This window comes from Dendrobium catenatum, unplaced genomic scaffold (assembly GCF_001605985.2).
Source record: "Dendrobium catenatum unplaced genomic scaffold, ASM160598v2 fragScaff_scaffold_465, whole genome shotgun sequence".
Classification (NCBI taxonomy): domain Eukaryota; kingdom Viridiplantae; phylum Streptophyta; class Magnoliopsida; order Asparagales; family Orchidaceae; genus Dendrobium; species Dendrobium catenatum.
Genome location: NW_021318927.1, coordinates 434,226 through 451,428, shown reverse-complemented (window position 1 = coordinate 451,428; position 17,203 = coordinate 434,226). Strand labels below are relative to the sequence as shown.

At 35.3% G+C, this 17,203-nt stretch overlaps 1 protein-coding gene across 5 annotated transcripts in view; it reads right to left on the bottom strand.

The window, feature by feature from the left end:
* The window catches only part of LOC110103111 (DNA repair protein RadA), a 112,833-nt gene that overhangs the window by 81,145 nt on the left and 14,485 nt on the right, over positions 1-17,203 (bottom strand). For all 5 annotated transcript variants that reach the window (XR_003700560.1, XM_020831685.2, XM_028694368.1 and 2 more), the window contains 2 exons: positions 6,463-6,521; positions 6,218-6,289 (listed from right to left, as the gene is read on the bottom strand). Coding sequence is in view for 4 of the 5 variants with exons in the window: in XM_020831685.2 (XP_020687344.1) it covers positions 6,218-6,289; positions 6,463-6,521 (131 nt within the window). In the remaining variant the exon portion in view is untranslated. The remainder of the gene's footprint in view (positions 1-6,217; positions 6,290-6,462; positions 6,522-17,203) is intronic.

The window sequence follows — 17,203 nt, the reverse complement described above, 5'->3', positions numbered from 1 at the left end:
GTCAAGAGCCTGAAGAACCCCACAAGTAGAGTCTGTAAATTTGACTGGGTTGTATAATGCAGGCGACTCAGCTGCCAAATCTGGTTGTAATAATGTGGATTCTGTTTTCATTCCTTATACTTTATTCATAAATAAAAGCATGCTTTGATTGTTTATCTGGTTGTGCAATAGAAATGCATCTTTTTCCTAAATTTCGTTCTTTTTTTGCTTGGGAGTGGCTTGGACTTTTGATACAATAGGTTCTTAAGACAAAAAAATAAGATTTCTGCCTATTAAAATGTAATCAATCAAAAAAATTGATTTAGGCTCCACGATTTTCTAATAAATAAGAAAGTCTTGCATGTCTCCCTTTAAAGGAGCCAATTTTTCTAAAAATTAAAACAATCATGCATAGCCCAAAGCATTTTGCATATAGAAAGCCCTCACTTAAGAATTAGATAATAAAAAAAATCTTTTCTTTATGAGTCAGCATATGCATACCTACATGCATAGGCATCTTGGCCTCAAAGTCAAGCTATAAGTCCTACCTTCTAAATAAAAAAACAGCCTTCCCACTCTAAATTTGCATTGAGACCAGATGGCATGGTTTTAAAAGCGATTAGGAGGGTTAGCTGGTAGTCCCTTCCATGCGGGACAATAAATCCAGAGGTCATGCAGGCTATACCTCTTGTGAGGTGTAGTTTGTAAGTCCCTTTGCACTCGTTAGATTTAGGTTCGATGCACTACCTATCGGTAGTCCTCACCTTAGTCTTAGGGTCCGAGGCATGGGTTGATTCCAAATCACCCTATAAGTCCTCATCTTTCGGGCAATTCCTCCAACAAGTGTTGTTGGGATGTAAGCCCCAATCTTCTAATAAAAATATCAACTTAAACCAAAATTAGATTCAAAAATGTAAAGCCCAACATAGGATAGTTTGAACACCTCTGAGTTTCCCTCAAAATCAAGTGCTCCTACTTCACCTCCCTTGACCTTCATTCCAAAATCTGATTCTATGTTGATCAAACATCTTCCTTGAAATTCTAAAGGGCCAAAACCTTTAAGCAAGACTTTCATGGATTTTAAAACAAAAAGCGAACTTTAGCCAATGTCTAAAATGACTTCCAATAAAGCAAAATCACTAGTTTAATCAAAAGTCTTCCCAAGCCAAAACTTGGGATGTAATTAACCACAGGGGTTTGCCCCTATGGGACGTCTGTACCCCAGAAATAAATAAACCCCGCTCGACCAAACATCGAGTGGGGGAATCTCTGTTAAATTGTAAATTTTATCATTGAGTTCATAAGGAAATGATATTTTTACCCTCCGGGGTAATATATCATAATTCTTATGTCATGCTCGATAATAAAGTATGCAATCCGTTTGAGGATACAAAAATTCTCCAACATATTTTATGGCGACACCTCACCCGATTTATAAACTTTTTATTAATGCTTACCTGAATCATAAATTAAAGCCCCGAACAAATCATGCCTTCATGCACCCCCAAGCTGCAACAACTTCCTCTCAACCATCTCAACCTCCAGCCCACCACCTTTGTCGTGGCAACTACTATCATAGCCACCACCAAGAATCACTTGAAAGCCACACACCATCACCTCTTCCTCTAAAAATTTTGGAGTATTATTTTAATCTTTATGTTGATGAAAAATATTTATGAAAGAGGAAATTAACCGAAATAAATGAAGAAGAAACAGATAGAGATGCATTGAGCTCCACAGGATGAAGTAGAGGAGAGACCAATTTGTTATGATGATGACTCAAATAAAGACCCCCTCAGTGATGGCAGTGTAGATGATTTATGAGTTGTTGTCAATTATGTCAATTTTTTTAAAAAATTAAATGTGGATGAGTAGCGAATTGAGAAAGAAAGAATTTGGAGTTGAACTTGATTTTATAGGATACTTTTACCTAATTCCTATATTTCATGTTGTTTTAGTCTTATAATATTTGGATTTGAATTATATTGCACGCAATTAATCACTTGTCACTTTACATCTTGTGCAACTTTTTGTTTCATATATATGTTAATTTGTTACTTCATAGTTCAACAAGAAATATAATACGTAATTATTTAACAAACTATTTAGGTATTATACAAAAAATCATTTTTAACCTTTATTTTCACTTTAAGCAATTTGGATTTAAAAGCTTACGCCTCCAAACGCCTTGAGGCATATGCCTCTCCTCACAAAAGAAAAACGACTCAATACTCAATTGCGCAATTTTAAACCTTGATAAAGATTAGAATTAACTTGGTTTTGTCCAATATATATCAAACCAAGCCATTTGACATTAATCAACCTATGTCAGTCCCAAATTAGCACAAATCAAGCCATTTTGACGTGAATTTACTGGATTTATTGCTTGATCAAGCAAAGTGAAACATACTAACCCGAAAGAAACATATTCAGACTTGATTTAATACATCAACAAACTAGCCAAGTTCAGTTCAAGAACAAACTTAAATGAATCTGGTTGATCATTTTTACTGAGTTAATCACATGTGAAAAAAAGTGAAGACAATGAACCTGGAAGCCCCTAAACCATAACAACTTTTTCTCGGTTCAACCAAATTATATAATTGATATATCAAACCTAATTCGGTCTCAAATGAAACCAGACAATTATGATAATCCAAATTGCCCGATTATGCCAAATTTAACAAAATTGACACGATCAAAACTGTCCTGGTTTATCCATATCAAGCAAGTTCAACTATCTTAAAGATTTGATGTCAACTCAAACCAAGTACAAACAATTTGAGCCCAGCCTAACTTACTGTGATCAAAACTAATTTAATTAAGTCCCAATATAGTCTAAATACACCAAGGAAAACAAAGTTTGGCCAATAAAGATTTAACCTATTGAAAAACAGACGCTTTCAAATGACTTTGTCCGTGTTAAACATGGACACAGACCCGACACATCCCAACCTTGTCTAACAAATCAAAAATGGTGCCAAAGTATACTTGAAGTGAAATTAGACTACGACACTTATTGTGATGCTGGCAAAAAATATAGGGGTGCCTATACCCTTCGCCCACAAATAAGAAAACCGAGCGACCCACTAAGATCCACGAAAGACGAAGCGACTAAGGATGAGGAAGGGAAAAACAAACTCTTACATTTTAAATAAAATGTAAAAAACTGGAAATCAAAAGACTTACAACAATGACTCTTGCAAAATTTAGCCGACTTAAAAACTTTGACTCATTCACTTGACAACACCCTAAAGTTGCTTCACTTAGAGACGAAGGATACAGGTGGAGTAGCACTTGCGGAGAGACGAAAGAGATTAGAAGCCCGAGAAGAAAGGTTGGACAGAGCCTGCAGGATTTCCGAGGGATGAGAAACAAAGGGTGGAAAGAGCCCGCATGATTTCCAAAGCAAACCCGCAGGTTTACATTTCCAAAAATAACATATCATTCACCTTTTTTAAACATTACAAATCCTCCCATATTTATAGGTATGAAAGAGGAATACCAAGAGACACCTAATAAATTCCCATAGGAATTCTAAACATCACATAGCATTAAAATACCTAAAAACATCTCAAGCCAAGGAACCAAAGAGGCATCCACGGGAACCAAGGAGACTGCCCGGCACCAAGGGGCACGGTCACGGGAAAGAGCCCAGGCACGGGAAAACCAGTAGCCGGCCGGAATCCAAGGGGGCAAATGCACAAAATACTAAAGGCCATGGAGGAAGCTAAAGAGCCACCTCATGGGAAAAGACATTTCTTGGAATTCCAAAGGCCGGTTTGGAATTCCAATAGACAACAATAATTAAAAACATAAAAAGTATAAAAATACATTTAATAAAAAGATAACTATGAGCTAAAATCATAGCTAATAATGAGCTAACCCTTAGTTCAATTAGTGAACTAAAGACCAGCTCATAAATGAGCTAAAATTTCAGCTCAATTTTGATTGAGCTAGTAGACTCAAGAGAAGCCAAAAATCTAATTATTTTTTACATGAGTTGACCACCCCTTTGTCTACATCATAATGGACACAGCAAGACACAAGTAAGCCATGAGCAAAGACCCGCTGAACTCAAAACAACAAAAATTAAAGCCAAAACATACAAGAAAATAATGCCCATAGTATTGCACAACTAGTTTCCCTAGCTGCTGCAATCTGATCACATCTACACCTCTTCTTGCATCTTCACATCTGCAATCAAACGAAGCCGTCTTCATCACCACCTCTTCGTTAGTCGTCTTGCAAATCCACCACTTCTTCTTTGATACCGAAGACAATCATGCAAAGAAGAAGCTGAGTCATGCCCTTCAAAGCCATTCCATGAAAGATGTAGACAAAGGCATCTAGGTAACCTAAGTTGTGTCATACCGTTTAAAGTTAATAATCCATTTCAGTCGTCGTCTTATTTTCGTGACCTTCAAGTTCATCTTCAAACTCGAGTATGAACCCTAACCAGCTATATCAACTGCTGTTTAAATTAATTCATCATCATTCCATCCCTTTCTTAGCATTATAATGATGGAGTTAATGTTATTAAAAATAATAAATGAAAAAGTTAAAATCAATGTTCCAAACAGCACCGCCTTCTACTTGATTTGTTGTGCGGCATTATCTTGCTTTCAAATATCATTTGGATAAGACCACAGTGCCACCAATATTATTTTGGCTCCATGTATTTTTCTTTTAATTTTTTTATAAGAAATTTTGATTATATGAAAAATATATTAAAAATCTATTATTATATATGTACATATTTTTAATGACTACATGAATATATAGGCTTTATATAGTTATATAGTCATTTATAAACTTAAATTATTAAATACCTGGCAATTTCTATCGTAAAAGTAGAATTCACTACAATCTTGCAATGTCTTTAGTAGAGATCAGTATAAATAATATATTTCATATTACTAATTTATGAAATATAATGTGTTTATGATTTGTCTTATCACATATTTTGTAGTTATGTAATATTATTGTCTCTGTATCGAGCTGTTTGCATGTCCCCGTGTCTGTGTCCTTGCTTCATAGAATTTAACTAAAGAAGCACAAAATGTCTATTAACATCAACACCAAGATCGCATTAAAATTAATGCTAAATCAAACAATTCCTCTAGAAATGTGCCAAAGCATAGAACTGCTCTGAAATGGATGCTAAGGTAGAAGTGTAGAACCAAGGACAATAGCCCAAACAACAATAACTGATTACGACCTCTTCAAAACAAAATTAAAATTATCTAGAATAAGCAAAGTTTGACTGGAGTTACAACAATTCATAGGCTCCAAAATGGACTAAGGCCTAGTCAAATTATTTTCTTTTGGCCAATATTTACAAGACAATACCTTCCAAGCATTGATTCAAAGATCACCGACTACTAAAAATTTTAAAACTTAAATCAAATATAGTTCTAAATTTTGCCCAAAGTCATGAAGAATACTGATGCTCCAACTAAAACAATTAAAAACTCAAACCAGCCTAAATAGCATCACAGTGGGAAGCACCTTGGATGAGGAATTCTATGGCCGCTAACAAGAAAAGATTCCAGCCACAACCAAGGATCACCAATACCAAAGGTATATCATCTTCAATAGACCTTGGCACACAAAATTATGGAGATTTGACAGAGTTAGTTGTATTATCTCTAATGAACTTGACCGAGAACAACAAGGAAATTTAGATAAAGTAGGTTTCCCTATTGAAAAACAAAGTTAAATTAGGCTAGTAAATTTTACTAAACACAATGGGAGCTAAATTATAATTATGACTGGTCAACTAGCAATAGATGCTCGTAGCTTAAGGGAAAAGAAGAATTCAAGTTATATAACCCATAGGGTGAAAACTGAATGAAAAGTCTTTTATTTCGTATTTAACCAACATTAACTAACTGAAAAAATAGTTACCGTTGAATAAATCATGCAAATAAGCATTGTTAAATCCTTGTTTATTCTACACAGCGCCTACTTATATCAAAGCATTTTACACTTCCAAAGACCTATTATATTGATCTTGCTAATCTCTTTTATTGAACTTCATTCATGCAGGTTTTACTACTCAACTTATGATGTATTCATGCTATTTTTAAGATTTAACTCTTGTGATTTGATTTATTTATGCATGCAATCTATATATGATTGTTCAGCATTACTTTGGAATGAATCATTGGACATTGAAAGTATGCTACCAGATAAAGAACCATAAGAATGATGCAATAGCAAAATGAAAACAGACCTCCTCACCAGATACATATACAACACGAGCAGGACCCCTGGAATTACATCCTTCAGAAATAATGGCTGCGAGCTGCATAACCAGACAAAAATGTAATTTTGAGCTAGTGTTAGATAGTTTAGAATAAGCATGTGGATCTTTACGGGTATCTAAATGAGAAAGACAACAAAAGCACTGCAGATCCAGAACTTTAGCAAACTTAAACAATCAAAAGACAAAATTAGGACAGCATTCATAATAAGTACCTGTAGTAAAAGTGTACTTTTGCCAACACCAGGATCACCACCAAATAGAACTAAGGAGCCTACAATATTGACGTAAAATATTCATATAAAGCAAGAAATACATTAGCAAACCATTATATGGTCATTAGTAATAAAGAGTGTTGATCATCAACTACATAAGAACAACTACTAGGCAACAAACTCGTAAAATCAAATGTGGTAAAAGAGTTGTTTTAAATCCCAACAAACAGAAAAAGTTTATTTGAACCAAAATGACTGCATTCACCATTCAAAATTGTTTTCTGTGAGCTCTAAAACATAATTTCAACGTGTAACAATGAGAACGGAATTTCGGATATTCACATCATAATTACTTTCATTATGTAGCCTACAAGCAACATAAATGTTGTTGTACAGTATAACATGGATGGCATATGCTTTCCATTAAGATGGTAACTCATCTTGAATACAAAGTTAAACTCTTTCTAAAGCAAAATTCTAAGTTTTAAATTCTTATCTTATTTGGATAGTTCTCAAGATTGTATAGCCAATAAAGAGTTTGTTACTGTTGTCTCAAGAAAAATGGCATGAATGCATGAATCCCGCTTTGCAACTATGGGATTCCATCATCCTTGGGTCAAATTATAGTTAACCAGATTTTCCTTTGTTAGATCTGGGTCATTGCTTCCCAAGAGCGCAAGCACTCATAATTAATTACCTCTCTTAACACGTAAGAGATAACTTTCGATTAAGGATGAATAAATTTTAAATGTTTAGGTCTCAATTGTGAGAAAAAATGGAGGTAAACCCGATCAAGATCCCATGGTTATGTTGTCCCGAGTATACCGTAAGTTTCAGTCTACCAACAATAACAAACATTGATCGTAATGTCCATGGAATCTGACTAACATTCATGGGTTACCACCTCTCAAGAATCCCAAATAGACTGAGGTGATTAAATGTGAGTTTTAATTTTATTGGTTTTTGGGTTTTACATCTATTAGAATACCTGGTAGTTGGTTTGGTTTGGGATTTATGACTTCATTTAGAAGTTACCCAGAAATTTGAATTGAAGCGGATCTTACGGCTTCTTTTAGAACAAGTACAAAAAATAATAATAAAACTTAAACATAACATTTAAACCTCGATTCACACCATTATGCTCTTCGACTTTGTCTGCTACACGAAACATAGAGTTTTGAATGATTCTCTAAGAGCTTCTTCACCTTCGTCAATGGCGTTACTTCTTTGATCGGAAGTCAAAACATTGCGACGATGTTCCTTGTCGGATTGAAAGTCATGTAAGTTCGAAGATGCCCTTCCTGTTGGATCGGAAGTGAGGACACGTAGAGTTGCGATTCGTTAAAAGCTTCTTCGCCCTCGTCAACGATGTTCCCTGTTTGATCGAAAGTCATAACTGATGCAATCAAAAATTTGGGGAGGGACCCAAATTTTTTATCACAAAAACAAGACCTTTCTAAGAAATAGAAAATGACATGAACTCATAAAAACTAGACAAATTAATCAAAAAACAAAACACAACTTTAATATTATAAAAGGACTTACAAACAAAAACTCTTACAAACGACGCTTACAACTTGGACGCTTACAAACTTTGACACAAACATGAAATAAACATCAATCCTAAAACTGCATTTTCTTGATAAGAATGATACAATGGAGTGGATACTTGCGGAGAGACGAAAGAGATTAGAAGCCAAGACGAAGGTTGGAAAGAGCTCGCAAGATTTTCATACAAGTAGAAGAAGAAGAAGTGGAACAAAGCTCTCAAGCTTTTTCCAAGAAAAACCTCTCAGGTTTTGTCCCAAAAATTATCATCATACACACTTTTAAAACATACAATCAGCCCCTATATATAGGCAATAAAGGGGATCTAAACAGCCATTATAACTACTAATTAATTTAATTAAAGGGGGGAATTGAAAGGACAAAATTTCAGTTCAGATTTCTGTACAGAAATCTGTTCATAAATCTGTCCCAAAACAGCCCCAAAAACCCTTCAAATACTCAAATAAATGAGGGTAATGAAAGACCAACAGCCACCATATATAAATCCCAAACGACACAACAAAAAACAGAGAATCTGGCCACGGTTCCAAGCAGGGAAGTCACAGATCCCAGCAGCCAAGCACAGGGACCAAACAGCCACATTAATTTCGGTAAAAAGGAAAACCACGGGACATTAAATCAGGAGCAAACCAAAGGGTCAAAGCCATCAGGAATCGTAGCAATCCAAGAGGCAACATGAAGAGGAAAAGGCAAGTAAATGAGAAGAGAAAGGGGGGGAAGGAGAAAAGCCAAGTTTAAGAATTAATGAGCTAATTTTTAGTTCAATAAATGAACTAAAAATCAGCTCATAATGAGCTAACCTTCCACTTGACATTAATGAGCTAGAGAAGTCAAAAATCAAATATTATGATTTGATTTGACCACCCCCCCTGCCTACATCAATAACAGTATGATGATGCTCTATTGTTGGATCGAAAGTCACATAAGGTTCAACGACACCTTTTCTATTGGATCAAAAGTCATGAAAGGTACTCCTATTTTATTAAATGGTTTATTGACTTTTATTATTATCACAAATAGCAAAACCAACAAGTATAGATGTTTATTATCATCACAAGCAGCTAAACCAACAAGGATAGATGTTTATTAAATAACAACAAAAAATTATGAAAAATTATGTATTAAATTACATGGTATAGATGTTTATTTAAAAAAGACTTAATGACCAAAAAAATGAATGCATCCTAGTAACAAAACATAATGAAAGAAACATCAAACATCACAAAGTATTAATATCATTTCTCCCTTTTTATATAAAACTAATCTCCAATCAAATCTAATAACTTACAAATTTATCTCGAGTTGATTTGATTTTTCCAATTGAATAATCACACTTCACCTAGTTCATTACTCTGATGATGATCGGTGATGCATGCATGCATTAATTGTTAAAAAGCTTCAATGTTTTATATTCATATATATGATAATTTGTTTATTTTGTCAACTTTTAATATATTATTAAGTTATTATACAAAATTCCCCATTTTGATTTTATGCAATTTCTAATTTTAAGGTTTATGCCTCGCCTCACTAACGAAAAACACCTCAATACCTAATTACGCAATTTTAAACAATGCAACTATGTCTGGGGTATCTTATCACTATCCTCCCTCAAAATAGACAAAAGATAGGAAATTTCTATCATTAACATCATCCTAAATAAAGCCATCAAAAACAGCTAAAGCTGCACAAAAATCAAAAGCCCTATTACTCAGATTAGGAATGTAATGGAATAAATTCAGCTTAAAGTTACTCAAAAAGAAAGGTCCAACTCTAACCGATCCATGTCCCCCAAATATTAGCCTTCCATAGACTTTTGAAGCCACCTGATCACATTGATGTTGTCACCATCAATGATAATCCCTCCCTTCTCATACATCCAACCCTCCACATGGTTGTTAAGCATCAAGACTGCCTTAGGAGATGCTTCAAAACCGCAAGAAGCAGCTTCCCCTCGTGATCCCTGAACACCGCACTGAGCCTAGCCTGATTAGAAAGAAACAGAGCAGCATCCAAGTTGACCGCATGATTCAATCTGGAGAGGGGGGGAGGTGGTTCAAAGTTTATAGGAAGCTACCTCGGTGGGGCTGGTTGGCATCCCAATGCTCCAGAAGAGGATGAAGAAGGGGGCAGATAGAGCTACCCAACACCGTCAAGGAAATAACTACCAGAGATCCATAAGAGTTGTCGCGCTTGAACACATTCCTAGCTCTCCACATCTAATAGACCAGACTACAATAGATTTTGCCCATGGTCAGATTATGACATGAAGATTTCTCAAGCTACCACAGCAGCTCAGCCTAGGAGCTAGATTTGGGAATAGGCACGCCCCATTCATTTAGTTTGTCAATAGCAGCATGGAATTAGTGCAGAAGACTGCCGCATGCTCCACATCCTCAACTGCCTGGCAACACCAGGGGCAAGAATGCACATCCGCAGGCCCCCGAGCCTTCAACCAATCCTGGGTTGGGATAGTGTTCTTAAGCAGGTGCCACCATAATAATTTCTCTCTCAGGTGCAGGAGAAGTTTATGGAGTCATCTTTATTGATTATTCATACATCGACTGGTTCTCAACTGCCTGGCAACACTTAGTTACTTTGTGAAACGCTTGCAATAAGCAACTCGCTCTCACTCACTTTCTTTCAAATGGGATACCAGGATTCAATGGTGGAGATCAGAAATGTTGCCAATATGAGGCCAACGTAAGTTGCATCAAATGCTAGAACTAAAAGTCAGCTAGTCGGGCAAAAGCAATATAGCTTGACAATATAAATAGCATTTTTTAAATATGAATTCACCAATATTGATCAGAAACTTAAGTTTCAAATCTATTTCAAGTGATACTTAAACTATTGTGAAAGCAATTCAAAACATTTTATGAAATGAATAAATTAATTTTCAAAATACATGTATAACAGCATGTGTAGATTATATTATAAAGCAACTTCAGAATGAAATTTAACATAATTTTACCAATAGATTTATGTATAATATTTATTTATTTTTATGAAGAAAGTCCTGGTTGATCAAGGGTTGAATTGAAATCCAATTCCTTAGTCATAACATAAGCATGACATGTTGGCAATGTGTTTTATGATAAAAAATTGTCCTAGGCAAAAGATGAATTGAAATCAAGACTCAAGCCTAGAATTCTAGTTAAGATTTAAACCTAGATGATTTCTCAACTAAATTTCAAAGAATAGAGGGGCTGGCCTCAATGATATGCAACATCGTGTCAGCAATCTCATTAATACATGGTTTCAAACACCATAATACTTGGCTTCACCATACAACTATTATCTTCATAAGTAATAGTTTCGCACTTCTTCGCCAGTCTTTTCCTAGAAAGGAGAGAACGACTATTGTGATATATGGCTTCTGCAAACTTCTCTCTCTCTCAAGCTAATCTTGATCAAGAGCTAGAAATCAAAGTTCCATCGATACGGGTGGTATAAAAATCTAGCATGTAAAGGCATACAAACCACAAGCAGCCACAGACATATTATCATAAAAAACATAGAATTGCACAAAATAAAACTAACCCGCATGTTTCTCTATAATGCCATCATGCATAGTATGGATCAAAACTACACGCATCTACACGAAGTACTATAGACAGAAAAAACATCTGTTAACACAGATGAAAATACCACATACCAAACTTGTAATTATGGAAATACATCAAGCTTAAGATGACACAAGGGCTGAGATGGACTAATCCTTGTGATTCTTTTTAGCACAGGCTAGTGAATGAATGTCAATTATAGACAATCAACAATCACTCCACATAAAATTGAAATCACAATCAAATGAGAAAAATGGGGAATTATAAAGGACAAGAGAAAAACAAAAAAACTTAATTTCATTAGTGCAAGACCCTGTTTCCTTTAAGAATCACATTTTGCTAGGAGAAGAACCACACATCCACCCATGCAGAACAAACGCCATTCAAGAAGAAATCAAATAGAGATGAATGGAATAGAGTATTATTAAATGAGCAATTATAAAGCAAGGCAAAAATACCCAAAATTATCAAAACAGCTAAGTTACCCGGAATACTTTCATTTGAAATAAATGCATAGATTTAACAAAAAAAAGCTTGCTATGTGTGCCCACAATAAGAAGAATAAATGTTGAGTTCCTCCTTACAAATAAGAGCACAAAATGAACAACAATTTTGCATTTAAACATCATGCCCCCTTCTTCAGCTACATCACTTGAGTTAGCCACCAGCATAAGCAACCTATCAAAGCCTAACTTGGAATGGATGGGGGAGACCAACTCGATTTTTCCTTTACAGTAGCAGAATCAACAAATTTGCTGGCATGTTACCCGAATAAAGTGTTGGGGAAAGGGGATTTGAACAAGCGGCCAATAGAAGTTGAAGCAGTTCAAATTCATAAATATGTGTCCAACAATGTCGAGAAATAGAAAGGGATCGGTTGGGGTCAATCTTCTGTTCGAGCTTAGCAACATTGAATGGCAAGAGTCTGATGAAGGAAGTGAAACACTAAAATAATAAGATATGGGAAAGCACATCCAGTCATCATCAAGGTAACAATCAACTCCGGGTTTTGGATCTCAAAATATAAGTTATTAATGATATAAAGAATATAGTTTTCATAGTTCCATGATCCATAAGTGAAGCTCTGCATTTATAAAGCAAAGAATCCAAGAAGAATCCAAGAAGAATCTCAAAAAATGAAATGCAATTTTCCAAGAATTATTCATCAATCATTAAATCCAATTCGAAGATAGAGTGGCAAAATAGTACCATCAAAGTAGCTAGGGCCTCAATTATAAATCAAAAAAAAAAATTTTTTTTTTTACCTAATGGCATATGCATTAAGGTCAGATCTTTGTTAAAGAATTTGATCAAAGGCTATAGCCAAAGAGTACTACAAGGTGAGTAGTTATTGAAGATTTCATTTAACTACAAGTAACTATTTAAACCAATTTACCTAGGTAGACTTCTATAAAAATCCTTGGCATCATATGTTACATACTTATGTGAACCCAAAAAGGTCATTCAGTTGGTCCCTTGCCAAATGAATTTACATATAAAGTCTTAATAGATTCCCACCCAAATAAATTTGGGCAATGGGTGAGGATTTTAGTATTGCTAACGAGTCCTAGAATGCACTGAATTTCAGAATAGTTTCCATGGTCAGGATTAGAAGTTATCAGTTGAACAATTCACATGAAGTTCGCATTGTGCTATTGCTCTTAATTGATTACTTTGAGCACAGAATTCAATGTAGGGTATCGGCAAGCTCTAGTAAAATATTGAAATCTTTTATGTTAAACTTTTTACTAGGAGTGCTTTAGGACAACTTATCATTTAAATATGTTGCATTGTTTTTCCATTAGTTGCAAGCCACCATTAGCCTTTTTTGCATAGAGAAATTTACATGGACATAAATTCTAAATTTGTATTTTGTTACGAATATTGACACATAGATTTCCTTAGTTTATTAGGATTATCCTAGTCAATGCTAAATTTCTTAGCAACTTGCTAATAATTTGAAGTCTCAGCAGTTTGTTAGTAATTTGTTTTTTTTTTCTATTTTTATTTATAAATATAAGGTTTCTAAATTGTATAAGATAGTTTATGGCATGAATAAATTCTATTTTGGATGTGCTAATGTCTTCTTCATCTTCTATTTTAGGATTTACACTTTGACCAAATGTAAGATTTGATATGAATTATGTGAGAGGTTATCTCCTCATATAAGTATGAGACATGCTTATCTAGTTATTTTCTTAGCACTATTATCTTTTCCACCTTCTTCAATACCTTTTCTGATTTTCTCAAGGTTACCCTACATCAAATTGGTATCAAAGCAAAGATTTTAGCACATTCAATGAGCATATTTGGTATTTTGAAACCAAGTTTAATTAAAGAGTTCAATGCCTTTATCACAATCATTGATTTCTTCAAATTTCCTCAGTTAGCTATATTGTTTTCTTTCCATCTAAGGAAAGACCTTGCTTCTTCCATAAGAAGACACCTGAATTCAAATGAATACAACTTTGTTTTCAAAATGATTGCTCCATGAATAGAAAATTTATTGCTCGATGAATAGTTGATTATTCCATAAATTGCACTTTCAAGCATAAGATTTTCTTTCTCCATCATCTGATGGCCTCTTGTCTCTCCTCCAACAACCCTCCATAAAATCTATATTACCTCCCCATTATCACTCATTTTCAAATTCAAATTTGAATTTAAAGTCCAAGTAAACCTCCATCATATCTCAGGCAAATTTGAAACTAAACTTCATTATATCTATCCTAATCATATTCTAGTCGATCTTGCCCAAGGCCCCCCCAAATAAAAAGGGGGAAAACTAAGATGGAAAAAAATAAGGTGAAAACAAAAGAAGTTCAATTAAAATTCACAAATAATTGTAAATCTTCATCATTTAAGGCAAATCACCTTCATCTACAAAGCAACTATTTTCCTCTTGCTGACTAAATGTGTTAATGACTAGTATATACTGGTTTTAAAGAGAAAATCAGGTAGATACTAGACCCATGCATGTAATTGTTGACCCATAAACTAAAGGCGCACGAAAGGAGCGAAAATCGGCAACTTAAGTGACGGTCGTCAAGCACGACACGTCACTCAAGTGAAAACTTAAGTGACATTTTATACAACCACATGATTCTTAAGACTTTCACCGCCTACTTTTCACATTCAACAAAGCAAAATCAATCATCTCCATCTTCGACTCCTCACAAAACCTAATAAACTTAGCCCACTTCAAAAGCCCAACAATCTGTCTACAGACCAAATCTCCTCCAATAGCACACTCACCTCACTCAACCCTTCCAACAACAACTCCTCTCCACCCTTTCATATTATTGTGGAAAGGTGGAGAAGAGAAAAGAGGAGAAAGATTTTTAAAAATGTGAGAGAGTAGGGAAAGAGAAATTTCTGTGCGCTCATGTCGTCATCGTCACATTGACTCCACTGTCGTCCTCGCTCGTCAAGGTATAATGCCCTCACTAAAAAAAACTCCAAAATTCTTGTTTTCGGCACTCGCGGTGCACCGAAAAATTACATATGCATGTTTTTCTCCAACAAGATTGGAGGGAATCTAATACGGCACTTGCGGTAAAAGCTTTTCTTAGCTTTGCGAGGTAAAATTTAAATACCCGTGCACATGCCTCAGTGCTTGTGAGGAAAAACTTTGCATTTTCAAACAAGTACCCTTGAAGACCCATGCACGCCTTTCTCTAGAGTGATGGGATTGAAGTCCACGGCCGCGGTGTCATCTGACACCGACAATGCGCATATTCTGACATGGTGGATAGGCTAAGTGAAGCATTCAATAGCCTTCATTTTATGTTTATTGTGAAAATTATTGTAATTTGAATATTTTTATGTTTTATTTTTGTTTACCCAATGATATAAGGCAATCAATGACCATGAGTAGGTTAGGTGCGCTTAAGTCATGTCAATCTTTTGGTTTGCCAGCATTCTTTGATTCCTTGGGTATTTATTGTTGGGCTAAAATTAGCTTAATGGGCTTCGCCCATTTCTTTTTTGTTGTTTGGTGTTTGGCTAGTTGTTGGGCGCCTGGGTGTTTGGTTCCTAAGCCTGTCGTGCCTTTTTTTCCTTGGTTTCTGTTGGGTTTATTGGTTGTTCTGATTCTAGCTGGTTGTTGGAATGCTTGTGCGTTCGGTGCTTGGGATGGCCGTGCCTTTTTCCTTGGTTTTTCCCTCTGTTTTAGTTAGCTGATTTGGGCTGCTACTTTAAGTGAAGGTTGGTTTCATTTCCCTATTTATAGGGGTTGTTGGTTGCTGTTGGAAGAGGTTGTTGAACCTTATTTTGTCTCCAAAACCTGAAAGTTTTCTTCCAAAGCTTGAGAGCTTCTTCTTCTCTACTTATTTCATCTTCTAAGTCTTCTACCTAGTTCTTCTCTCCACAAGTTACCCTTCTATTGTATCCTTCTTCTACAAGTGTGATTGGTGTTGTTGGCTAGTTTGTTGGTATTTGTCGGAGGAGTTGCGACGAGTATTGCATTAGGATTGTTGTGGTGAACCTCCGGTTTGCATGTTCTTAAAGCACCTTATTTTCCTATTTTATCGTTACATGTGAGGTGACCACTTGTTGGTTGTTCTGAGGGTATTTCTCTTTAATTTAAGTTTTTGTTGTTTCCAAAAGCTATTCAAGTTTTTGTAGCTTGTTGGATTTTGTCGGTGGTTTGTTCAATTATTTGGATTGAGTTGTGTCATGATTTCTCTTAAGTGTTCTCCTTTGGTTTTAGAACTTTTGGATCCCATCACTAAGACTCCCAAAATTTTCACTAAATAGATGAGATGCTAGGAGGCTGCTAAAATTTCGACTGACAATGGACTAAACTTGAACTATTAAAAAGGAACTGAACTTGTAAATTGAACCACATGGAACAAGACCTAATACCTAAAATAAAATTATAATTTGCAAAACAATGAAATTCTTAAATGCCAATGAACAAGGTATTTGTCATGCACACAGCAGGTAACCTGTGAACGACAACAAGGAAGGTGTAACGAACGTGGCAGCTTACTAGCAAGCATGCACAAGGAAGTTGGAACAAATATAACCCGCCTACAGTCAACATCAAATAACTTGCAAGAGAAACGCATTAACCTCCTACAACCGATGCTAAGCAAACACACCAACCTTCTACAAGCAAAAGAGGTTGGTAGGCAATGAATGTAATGAAGACGATGACATCCCCACAATCAATGTCAATTAAGTTTGCAAGCAAACGCATCAGTCTCTTGTGAGCAGCTGAGCCTGGTGTGCAATGAGTGTAATAAATTGCCAACCAAAAAGTGTTTAAAAAGTTTGAAAACAAATGTGGCTTGGAGACAACGCCACTTTACAGCAAACGCACACACTAAGCCCCTGCAAGCTGCGATAATCATCGCACAACGAATATGATGAATTCCCTGCAAATACTGATGAGGGGTCACAACAAACACATCAGCCTACCAGCAACCAGCAGTATATATGTTGCAAGGATGAGGAGTTTTAATGCAATCAAAAATTTGGGAGAGGGCCCAAATTTTTTATCACAAAAACAAACACTTCCTATATTATAAAAGAAATACACAAAAATACCCAAAAAATACACTTCTTAATATTAAAAGATGACTTACAAACTTTGACAAACT